We start from the raw sequence: 12589 nt of genomic DNA, 5'->3' as shown, positions 1-12589 counted from the left end.
ATGCTCTAGAGAGCCTTTTTCTGCTTGAGAGATGGGTTGGGTGGCTTACTAACTGAATTTTTTATCTGTAGTTGAAAAATGTCTTGATGTTTATTTTAATGGTGACATAGTAATGGGTTATTATATGTATTTGTATGCAATGTTTATCACTTTTGGGCAGTTGTGCACATGCTACACATGACAAGGTTCAGTGGCTCTAGTTACAAAAAAAAAGCACACTTATTTTAGAAAAGCACCAAGTCAATGCAGAGAAAAATAATACAATTATGTAAATGCAAGTTTTAGTGGCTTAAAACAGTATGAAAAAGGAAAAGGATGGATTGATATGTACACATATATAGTTCACAGTGTTTTCAGCCATATATATATAGTAGCCTGCACAAAAGGGTGGAGCATGTTATATAAAATCATCTTAGCTAACATCCCTGCAGAGGCTTGGAATTGAAGTTGCTGAAAATCAGGTAAACACAAGGAATGTGAAGGGGTGCCAAGGAGCAGCCTGACACTAGCTCTAAGTTGAAAGGAACGGGGCCTCTCAGTAGAGATTAGCTAGCAAGATGTTCACAAAATAGATAAGAGTTAGCAGAAGACTTGATTGCTATAGAAACTGTGTACATGAGGTGTTTTAGACTCAAGTTACATTAAAAATATGAGATGGAAAGGTGTGGTAAGAGGTGGGATAAGATGACCAGGTCTTTACTTCTACTTTACTCATCCCAATGATCAAGCAACGGGGAGGTATGTTTTTGTAACTATAAATTATGTTACACAAGCAACAGCCCCTTTGAACCTCCTCCCTGTTGCTGACAGAGGAGAGTTCCCTCTTCTGCGCAGAATTGAACAATAAAACTCTTAACACTGAAGAAGCTTATGGATGGTTATTTGTGAGTAACCGGAGAGAGAGCTTTAGCTCTAAGGACAGGGCCCTGACCTGTCCCTAACATACCTAATGCAGGTGGTCAATGAATTTAGATATTTGGGGCTTGACTTTCAATCCAACTTTCCACGGTCTAAACATATTCAGTATGTGAAGCAAAAAACTGATTAATTTTGGTAGCAATAAAGATATTTTTCATCACCCAAAGCACAGTACATACCTGCACTCCTGAAAGTTTACAGAACCCTCATGATATCCTATATGCTTCACTAACTTAATTTTCACGCAGGTAAAACTATTTGACAAGCTTCAGACAATTTTTTTTTGTAAAATTCTCACTCTGCTTCCATGTATATCTTCTTCAGTTCCATGACTTGACATGGGCCTTCCAAATATTTCAACCTTGGTATGGAAGGCCATTATCAACAAGTTTAGACTGCTCAATGCTGTAGTCTTCCAAAATTTACTAAGTAGCAGCCCACAGGCCCTGCTGGTCTTTGTGGAACCCTCTAACAAAGAAGGAAAGCATGCTAATTATTAAGAAACTTCTGATAGAATTAGGATCCCTTGCTTAAAGACACTGGAAGAAAATGTTCTCCACCTTCTGCAAGAATCAAATACCAAGCCAAATTAGAACTCCCGGAGCACTTTTGTAGGCTGACAGTTCCCAAACTGAGATGGTTGTATATGATAGCATGATGCAACACATTGCTTATAGCTCAGATGAAAGGTTGTTTCCTTAAGATGCCTTCAGAAGTGTCTTTACAACTGTCTCTTAACCAGGCTGATCCTTTATTACACATTTTTACTGCCCAAAACATGCCACAGCCAGGGAGAAATTTCTTGCAAAATGGCTACTACCTCAGATAATCACAAATTAAAGTTATTTTTAAGTGGCTACAGCAAAAACTGCAGTTAACTTAGCTAAATTTAGCTTTGATGTTATTTCTGTTTCTTAAATTATTTTGGTGAATGGCCTATGGGCTATTAAACTTTAATAAACTAAAGTATTTAATTAACTTTACTGCATTTTCCCTTCTCAGCATAAGTACCGTGTTTCCCCGAAAATAAGATTTTTGCTCCCCAAGGTGCGCTATGTCTTATTTTCAGGGGATGTCTTATTTTTCCGCTCCATAGCTGCATGCTCTGGTGTTCTGTTCAAAGGGCATTCTTCCAAAGAAAAACTTTGCTATGTCTTACTTTCGGGGAATGCTTTATATTTAGCACTTCAGCAAAACCTCTACTACGTCTTATTCTCAGGGCATGTCTTATTTTCGGGGAAACAAGTTAAGGTTAATATTTTCTACCACAAGTGGCATATGAAACGACATTTTTCAAATATATATATTTTTTGGAAGACTGATCATCTTAACTAGAATTTTGTACCCAACTGGGAAGTTTAATTTTATGGAACACTTCACAAGCGGTAATTAGGGAAACAACTTTTACAGTAGAAATACAATAGGTTGTAACTGGTCTGCTGGAAAAAATTAAACCATGTTATATCATAGTGTTTCAAGCTTGTATAATTATTTAATTCCAAGTTTATAAACTACCAATTTTCCAAATGAGTCAGTGCAGTCTGAAAGCCCCCAAACAGCTGTTTAATAATTGAAACATCACGTCAAGTAGCATCATAACTAATTTACATTTGTGCTAACCTATTTTAATACCAGTGCCTCTTGTTCAGTTTGCAAGCAGGACTGCAGTTGTTCTTGTTGCAGGTAGGCTGCTTGTTAAGCTGGTAAAGATTTCTTATCCTTGTTATCAATAAACCATGCAGTACCATAATTTCCTTCATTGCCTTTTCTATATCATGGCTTAGTAGTGTGGTCATAACACTGGTGATTCATGCTTCAGCTGATTTCTCTTCTAGTTTGCAAACTGTGTTTTTACTTACATTAAACTTTGAGTCAAGGAATCAAACTAAAAGGCACTAAATCTATTTTTGTATCAGAAGTAAAACTGTTAAAGACTGACACATATGTAATACAAAATAAAGGGCACATGGTACAAAAATAAAAAACAACCTATAAAAGCTATACCTGTTGAATAAATACCTCTTGAATGAGTAGGCTATTAAACATAAACATACAGTTTAGTTTTTTATATGTTGTTTAAGACTGACACCCATCAGGAAGTTCCTTAAAGCCTGATTGGTTAAGCAGACTTCAGGTAGACCAAAAGGAATTATGAGTCTGAGAAAGAACATTTTTCCTGCGGAGGTAACCGCACAAGAATAAATTGGCTTAAAATCTTAAAAATTGGCAGTGACAATGCCAAATATCACTTTAATATGTAATACTAATTAAAAACAAAGTGAAACACTTTCAGAGGAAAAGTTTAATCCAAAAAGCTAGTAATAGGATCATGTTTATTTCAGCAATATCACAACAAAATGAAGGCCAATTATATTACTTCCACAACTAAAATTCAAATAAATTTGAGTTGGATTTTCTGGCATCTTAAACTGTAGCATTCAATACAGTACACACTAAGAACAGCTATGAACATTCGTTTTGAAAAACAGCAAAACACAAACAGTACAGTGACATTTATGTACAATTATGCAAAAATATTCAAACAGACAGTGAAATATTAACAGAGAAGGAAAGTCTGAACTCTGAGAACGTTATTAGAAAGATTTATAAAAGACATTTACACTAATAATGTAATTCAAATACAGAATGGTGCACTGACTGTACACAACACACTAGCTTCAGAGAGCGGTGCTGCTTTTGCCAATGCAGCTATAATATTGTTCACATAATTGTCTTTTTAAAACAAAACACATCTACTAACAATGATTGTTTTAATGCTACAGTTTTACAGCAAAAACTAAAAATAGCAGCAGTTTCACATGGCATGTTGCCACAGACTCATTTCCCTGTGGTCTAAGCAATGCCTAACAAAGTGCTCCCAGTTGAATACATGAGTAAAATTCACAATAAAAAAATTTACCTGATACCAGGTATGTTTGGTCTGCAGACCTTTAGGATTTTCCTACATTTATTCTCTCCATTCCAACTGAACAGTTTACATACAAGGTCCTTTGAGACAACTGGAAAAATGTCTTTCATCCCATTAAAATTAAAAAGCAGCGCACCACTCTAGTGGTTAACTTTGAATGGTTTAATATACTGTATCACTGAAAGGCTTACAAGTTAACCTCCGGGTTCTTTGGGAAATAGGAAAAACCCAGATATTTAACTGTATTTGGCAAAATTAAAATATGGGCTTCTTAATAAAAACTACTGACAGTGATTAAAAAGAACACTAGAAACAGAAACCCCTCTTTTGCCCCTAATTCAGCTCAGAAATGTTCTGTAGTCTTCCTTTAACAGTTTTATGAATTGTCAAGTCAATATATGGTAAGGCTAACTGAACGGTTCATTTTCTTTCCAGTAAGACGACTTGTTCTGTTCTGTGTCGTAGATCTAGTTGTCATTCGATCAAACTGCGCTCGTTCTTCAGCTGCTGCCTTTGCCATTTGTGCTTTCTTCAGCTCTCTAGAAAAAGTAAAAAACAAACAAATGCTATTTTTCCTCTCACATAATATCACTAAAGGGAAATATAGTCAAATAAGTCCAAAGATACTAATGAATTTAAGGTATAATTTGCTAAAGTAGAATTATACATTATTTATAGTTTTGAAATAGAGCTTTTTATTTATAGTTTTGAAATAGAGCTTTTTAACATTTTGTGTAAAATGTACTAGAAGTGAACACATTTCAAAAGAAAGCGTACTTTTGCTACCCTGCTTTTCTGCTCCCCAACCCCTTGCATTAAAATGCAGATTGTTCTTCCATGAAAACAATGTGATGAAATACCGCATATACTCGCGTATAAGTCGAGTTTTTCAGCCCTTTTTTAGGCTGAAAAAGCCTCCCTCAACTTGTATGCGGGTCATAATCTGAGAAATACGGTAATTAGGGGGAGCTAAAGAGCTCAGATTTTCCATATAAGGAAGAAGGCGCCATTTCCTCTAAGGAAGAATAGGCTTCATAACTGCTAACAGGCCTCAACTTTACAGAGTTCAGTTGTTATGAACTGTATTTACATATTTCAGGTATGAGAATGTTTGTATTAATTGTTGAGAAGGGGATACTGTGTTTATATTGATGGACTATTAGTTTGTATTTTGGTTTTGGACACAGCTAGAGAGAACCACAGGACTGAGACCCTGCTGGTCTGTTTTGCATAGCAGGCCAGAACTATTATTGTTTCTGTATTGGTTTGCCATATTTCATTGTTATACTGCACACTACTGTTTATGAAAGTTTATGAACAGTAAGTCTGGTGAATGTTAAGGGTCACAAGGTGGGATCACACTGTCAAAGACTTGAACTCCTTTAACTTGTCTGATAATATCCCTCTTAAAATCTGAGTTGGGTTACATTTGGACATACAGATGAGGAGGAAGAATCCAGTTTTGAAGGATTTTAACTCTTGGGTTTTAGCTTGGTTGCTGATTGAGCTAAGGTTTTTGTACTTTTAAAGTTACTGTTGATACCGGTTTTCCACTTACAGAGCTAGTTTACTGTTTTTCTTTGAAATAAATATTCAAAACCATTTAACCTACTGATGCCTCAATTAATGTTATTTTATTGGTATTTATTTTTGAAATTTACCAGAAGCTGCTGCATTTCCCACCCTCGACTTATACACGAGTCAATAACTTTTCCCAGTTTTTGTGGTAGAATTAGGTGCCTTGACTTATACGCGGGTTGACTTATATGTGAGTATATACGGTAAATGATAACATTGGGAAGAATGCTTTACACATCTGATAAAAAATGGGGTAACTGACATTGAAATACATAAATTTTATCTACCTTCAGCTCTATAAACATTATTTAATAGTAGCACGATACTGTCAAATAGAGTCTAAGAAATGTGTCCAAGGTGCCTATTCCACAGAGAGCCTAGAGCCTCATTTGTATATTCTCTGTACACTTTTTGATCTTGCATAATAGGGAACCTTCTTCCCAACTTACAGGCATCCAAACATCCCCTTCTGGGGAGGCATGAGCATCTCTGCGGCCAGATGCTTCCTCACATATACATATTTCTTAGAACTAGCCTTTGGTCAAATCTGAACATACGCGCACAACCCCTCCATAAAAGTTATAGCTTTGTTTCTATTGACAAGAGTAATCTACACTTTGTTATACCAGAAACCACTCAGAAGCTTATTTCAAATCCTCCAGTTCCACTCATTACAATACAGCTTGTGAATAAGGATGTTACAAAAGCTAAACACCTCCCAGACATTTGGAAATTAAAATTAACGGTATAACATTAGCTTACTTTTGCAACAATGAATTTTTGAACTTTTCAGCATTCAGTTCTATTCGCAGCTGCTCAGCACTCTTTCTGGCAGTAGATAGCAGTGCAGAATGCTTGACCAGACCAACTGCTGAGGGTCTTTTCTCTGGATCAGAATTTATCATAGCCTAAAAGAAGTGATGAGATAAAAATAATGGTTAACTAGCCTTCCCTGTCCAAACAGTCATTTATCATTGATAAAACTGCAACTTACTTTTAATAAGTCTAATAACTCTTGAGAAAGAACTTGTGGAATTCTAGGAAGTTTTCCTTGTCGAATTTCATGCCACTGATCCCCATTGGCTGGCAGTGGTTCAGCCCCAGCAGCACACACTACTGTTAGTGCAAGAGCAAATATATCCGCTTTTGGCAAGTGATTATAATTCTGCAAACAGGAAAAAAAAATACTATTTTGTACAAAATACCAGCAGTGCAAAGATCAAGAGAACTGTCCGATGAGTTACATATTTAGGCTCAATAAACAAAGCATAAAATACCTCTTGTAAAACTTCATTAGCAAGGAAACGACTATCCCCTTCTTCTACTTGTGGACTGGATATTCTAGTCACATGACCAAGATCACCTATATAAAATAATAAGGTAGAGAGAATGATTTTCTCTAAAAGAAAACAATGCTGAAGAGACACATAATTCCCCAATCTCTCACCTATTTTAAATACAACTTTGCTAGATGACCAGTCGTCATCATCACCTTCTTCTGGTATAGTAGCTGGAATTGATGTCCTAGATATGAAAATATTACCTGCCAAGGAATAAACACACTTAGAAATCTTGGTCAAAAAGTGATGTAGCTTCATGGCTACTAGAATTTATGTCCCTTCATTGGCTCCTTCATTTAACGAGCAAAAATACCAACAGCTTTAATGGAAAGAATCAACCGCCGATTCCGCATGGGCCAAAAACAGCGGCATGAAAATGGTGTAAAAGGGTTCAAAACATTGTAAAAGGGTTTACACCATTTTCACACCGTTGTTTTTGGCCCATACGGAATCCGCCAAAGACACAGTCAACACACCAACAAAATTCTCCCCCACTCCACCCCAAAAGAGCCCAAAGGTAAGTACAGCATTTGTTACCACATATTCAGCAATCTCAGAGTAAATACTTCAGAAATACCAAGCCACTGAATACTCACTGGGCTTTATATCCATGTGCACCAATGACATTGAATGGATATACTTTAAGCCACGAGCAACTTGTAGTAGCAGATCTTTCAGCTCCGGTTCACTAAAGTAGCGCATATTTCTATAGTTTTCAGTTATGGCATCTGCTAAACTGCCACCTACAAACCAAATTAAATTTTGTTAAAAGGAAGGTAAATTTCAACACAAACATAATACATGCTCCATTAATATCCTCATCAAAACTGTTACAGAAGATTCTACTTTGTAAATAGTTTGTTCAAACCCAAATTACGGATATTCAGAGTCTCAGGGGATTTAACTACAAGTCATTTTATATATGTAGAGTATTTGAGCAACCCCACAGAAGTAGTGCAGTTTACTGGCTGACAGCATGATTACCTCGGTAATGTTTACAACTGGAACACTGAACAGCTACAGAACAACACAATGTTACAAAGTTTTTAAAATGTTAGCTTTGACAGAATTCACTTTATTTTAAAGTCAAAATCACCAATTTTCATTTCTAACTTCTTTTTTATTACCAAAAAGTACTGGAAACGGGAATATCTGATAAGGCCACTAGGATCAATTAAAGTGAAATGTGAAACAAAAGGACCACCTGTTTGAAGTTAGCCTCTTCAATCACAAGAAGTAGTAATTTCTCCATTCTCTCATTTTTTTTCAGTTGGGAAACTGAAGACTTTATATCAGTCTGGGCTGCACAACTCGTGACCCAACTTCTCAGGGGGATCCCAGAGGTTATGTATGGTAGTTCAAAGTCTCAATCCCTATTTAATTTGTTGGTTTTGTGCACAAAAGTAACATGATTCATGATTAGTGGGCTGAATTCATTTGGCGGGCCACATATTGCTCAGGTTTGACCAAGAACTAAGGGGCAACTGTTCCTACAGTTTTGGGGAAAAAAACCCATATCAAGACTTCTTGATAAGAATTATATTTTTGTCCTACGATTTTCCCAAGGTATTCTAATTAGCAATAATCAAGATGGCGCCCATAGTGGACCACTAGCTGCAGGGTTCCAGCAAAGTAGAGTTTTAAGACTTAGGAGTGAAGAGTTTTATTACTACTACCTTCGTGAGTTACTGGGACTAGGTTGAGTGTAACAGACTGGGGTTGTTGGGCTTCTTACAATTCCCTGGCTTTGGTTGCTGATAATCTGCAGCAGCAGCTGTGCTCCCAGCTCAGCGGTCAACGAGCCTCCGTGCCATGGTCAGTTGAATGAGGAGGCCCCTCTAGGTGACAGTGGATGAGACTGCTCTCAGCAGTGACAAAACAAACTTGGAGGAGGGTGGCGGAGGCCCCCGGGCAATGACCATCTGAGAACGCCTGAATGGGTGTGCCCTGGGTGTGCCCTGGAAACAACAAGGGCTTCTGAACGATGGCGACGGATGAAATGGAGGCACCTTGCCAAAAGTGAGGAGTGCTGAGGGTGGGCATGCCCAACTGAAAATCGAGACCTTCATACGGCAGCGGCTGCATCCGGAGCCCCTGCAGCGGCAGCGGGAGCGGGAGCCAGCGGCAGAGGCCCCCGACTGGCACTCTACGGGAGGCCAATGAGTGACTGTAGCTGGGGGTGCCCAGGAGTGGTGGCAGTGGCGGGAAATTCAGCAGCAATGGCAGCAGCCTACTGGTAGTGTGAGTGCTGACAGGTCAGCAATGAGAGGGTTCACGACCGTTGTGTTGATGGTGAAGACCTTGGAATGGAGATCTGGAAGAGCATGGACACTAACTAGTATTTTTGGGCTATTTAATCATGGGTGGGGGGCACACTGGCCCAGGAGATATTGTCGGTGCAAACTGTGAGAGAGTCGGCAGTGGAAACCAGCTGATGTGGACACTATTCCTGGTGGTCCCTGGTCCATTCACATCCCGCTTACCCATGTTCCTGTGTGTTGTGCTGTTGTTTTTACATCTTTAGATTAGGTTTATTTATTCATTTTATTTATTCATTCCACTTTTATACCACCCTCCCCCAAAGGGCTCAGGGCGGTTAACAACATAATACATACAAGTGGATAATAGAATAAAATACTAAAATTTATACAAGGTTGAATAATTGGGGGGGGGATAGGGTTAGTTAGGTTACAATAGGTTGTGATAGGTTGTTTCCCTCCTGTTATGATATAGTTGTGGGTAGTGGCGGGAGTGGTGGCAGTGGAGGGAAATTGAGCAGCAATGGCAGCAGCCTACTGGTAGTGTGAGTGCTGACAGGTCAGCAGTGAGAGGGTTCGCGACTGTTGTGTTGATGGTGAAGACCTTGGAATGGAGATCTGACAGAGCATGGACACTAGCTAGTATTTTTGGGCTATTTAATCATGGGTGGGGGGCACACTGGCCCAGGAGATATTGTCGGTGCAAACTGTGAGAGAGTCGGCAGTGGAAACCAGCTGATGTGGACACTATTCCTGGTGGTCCCTGGTCCATTCACATCCCGCTTACCCATGTTCCTGTGTGTTGTGCTGTTGTTTTTACATCTTTAGATTAGGTTGAATGATTGGGGGGGGGGGGGATAGGGTTAGTTAGGTTACTATAGGTTGTGATAGGTTGTTTCCCTCATGATATAGTTGTGGGTAGTAGGGTTGTTATATTGATTAGTGCTAGTTCAGTATAGAGTAGACTTGTTTTCGGCTTAGTTTAGTAAATTGTTAGAGTTTAGTACTAGTGTTAGTTGATGTACTAGGTTTTATTGTATTTTATTGTGTTGTTACTGACTGATTAGCTGGTTAGTGAGTCTAGTCCTAGTCGGGTATGGCTTTTTTAGTTTTTACCCACAATGAGGCCTTGGGAGGGTCAGGGATCCCAGTAATTTTGGGGTGAGGAACATACAGCAGTAGGCCCAGGCCAAACAAGAGACACAGGGAGAGATGCGGATATGCTCACTCCCTGTCTGACCTGCAGTCTATCCTGGGGAACGCAGGTTATGTGGTAGGGGTTCCTCACTCTGCTCCGAGGTTGCTGTTGATGAACACAAGGTCTAGTAATAACAAATCTGCTACTCTCCGAGATTATCTCCGAGAGCAAGCTGTTGACCCTGCATGTATCATGGAAACCTGGGTGAGGGAGGGGGAGACACTTGCCCTCAATGACCTCACTCCAGGTGGTTCCATAATGGTCCATCAGCCTTGGACACAGGGCCAGGGGAGAGGCGTGGCAATGCTCATTCGAGATTCCATTTCCTTTAGAACTTCCCCTGTCCCGGCAATCATCAGAATGGAGTGTTTAGGCCTCCACTGGGACTCCCCTGAGAGGTTGGCTGTTCTGCTAGTGGACCGGTCACCTAGCGCACTGGCAGACAACCTGTCGTGACTCCTTGAGGTCGTCTCCGGGGAGGTGTTGCAGCACCCCAACCTGATTGTGTTGGGTGATTTCAATGTCCACGCCGATTCGGCCTCCTCTTCAGTAGCTGCTGATCTAATGTCATCCATGGCGACGCTAGGCCTCTCTCTTGTTAACATCATGGGTCCCACTCATCAGAGGCCACATTGTGGACCTGCTCTTCGTGGCAGGAGCGCATGTAGTTTTATCCTCTATGGATAGAGTACCATGGTCTGATCACTACATTTTAAAGATGCTGCTACCCCACTGTCTAGGCGATGGGTGTATTTGGGCCCACCCACAGAGACTAATTTATTTATTTATCATTAGATTTAGAAACCGCCCACCCCCGGAAGGTTCTGGGCGGTGTATAACAAAACACAAAATACAATAATACGTATAAATCAAACTCATAGCTTAAACTACATAAATATAGCAGCATTCCATTTCCAAAACAATACAAAATGGTAGATGATGGCACCCGATCCTAAGGCCAGGAGGGGACAGGCAGTGCTGAAAGATTTTCTATCAAGTGTGCCAAGAACATCATGGCATACAGCACAGGGCATCCGGGGGGGGGGGGGGGAAGCCCACGGCCAGCCTCCCCAAAGGCCCGGTGGAACAATATGGTTTTACAGGCCCTGCGGAATTCACCAAGGTCCCGCAGGGCCCGCACGTCAATGGAAGCATGTTCCACCAGGCAGGGTCCAGGGCTGTAAAAGCCCTGGCCTGGGTGGAGGCCAGCCGCATCATGGAAGGGCCGGGGATCGTCAGGAAATTGGCCTCTGCCAATCGCAGAGGCCTACCTGGGACATATGGGGTGAGACGGTCGCGAAGGTATGAGGGTCCCAGGCCGGGAAAGTGATCCAGAATTCCACTGGAAACCAGTATAAGCGATGCAAGACAGGGGTGATATGTTCTCGTAAAGAACCACCACCAACAGTCGCACCGCCGCATTCTGGACCAGTTTCAGTTTCCGGATCAGCCGCAAGGGAAGGCCCGCGTAGAGCGAGTTACAGTAGTCCAACCTGGAGGTGACCGTTGCATGGATCACAGTGGCCAGGTTGGCCTGGGAGAGACGGGGCCAGCCATCGGGCCTGCCGAAAATGAAAAAAGGCAACCTGGGTAACAGGGCCACCTGGCTTTCCATAGAAAGGGAAGAGTCCAGGCGGATCCCCAAGCTGCAGGCCAAGGGAGTAGGGGTTAGAGAAACCCCCTCCAATACCGGCAGCTGAAAATCCCCATGTCCCTCCCCACGGCCCAGCCAAAGGACCTCTGTCTTTGATGGATTAAGTTTTAACCTGCTCTGCTTCAACCAACCAGTGACCGCCTCCAAACAATGCTGTAGAGCTGCAGGGGCTGAGGTTGCCCCCCCTCCCCCATCATCAGAATGAGCTGGGTGTCATCAGCATATTGATGGCAGACCAGTCCAAAACTCCACACCAGCTGAGCGAGGGGTCGCAGGTAGATGTTAAACAAGAGCGGGGATAACAAGGTCCCCTGGGGCACACCGCAATCCAGCGGGCACCTTCTGGAGGCCTGGTCCCCGTGCCACATCTGCTGACCCCTGTCCCAGAGAAACAAGGCAATCCACTGAAGGGAGCAATTGATAATATTCAACAGGTGGAGTTGTAACTCCTCCCGACATGTTTTAATTAGCCAGGAGGGGCAGGGATCCAGAGGGTAGGTAGTAGGTCTAACAGCAGCTAGGACCCTGTCAACATTGGACTCAGCGAGCAGGGAAAACCGGTCCAAGTAAGGACCTGAAGACGGCCACGGAGCCTCCAGTTCACTAATGGAACCTGAGCAGTTCCAGGACATCCTGCGGGAAACCTCACCCACTGGCAACACTCTGGACGTGCTGGTAGAGAGCTGGAAAATGAGACTTTCCCACAGATCCCGA

General features: G+C 41.4%; 1 protein-coding gene across 1 annotated transcript in view; it reads right to left on the bottom strand.

Moving 5' to 3' along the window:
• Positions 1–3205: 3205 nt before the first annotated feature.
• The window catches only part of WEE1 (WEE1 G2 checkpoint kinase), a 35229-nt gene continuing 25845 nt past the window's right edge, over positions 3206–12589 (bottom strand). The window contains exons 6-11 of the mRNA XM_048485227.1: positions 7362–7508; positions 6873–6968; positions 6703–6788; positions 6420–6590; positions 6188–6333; positions 3206–4386 (exon numbers count right to left, since the gene is read on the bottom strand). Coding sequence (XP_048341184.1) covers positions 4239–4386; positions 6188–6333; positions 6420–6590; positions 6703–6788; positions 6873–6968; positions 7362–7508 — 794 coding nt within the window. The 3' untranslated portion in view covers positions 3206–4238. The remainder of the gene's footprint in view (positions 4387–6187; positions 6334–6419; positions 6591–6702; positions 6789–6872; positions 6969–7361; positions 7509–12589) is intronic.

This window comes from Sphaerodactylus townsendi, linkage group LG02, assembly GCF_021028975.2.
Source record: "Sphaerodactylus townsendi isolate TG3544 linkage group LG02, MPM_Stown_v2.3, whole genome shotgun sequence".
Taxonomy (NCBI): Eukaryota; Metazoa; Chordata; class Lepidosauria; order Squamata; family Sphaerodactylidae; genus Sphaerodactylus; species Sphaerodactylus townsendi.
The sequence above is the reverse complement of the archived record's forward strand: the minus strand, read 5'-3'. Positions and strand labels throughout refer to the sequence as shown.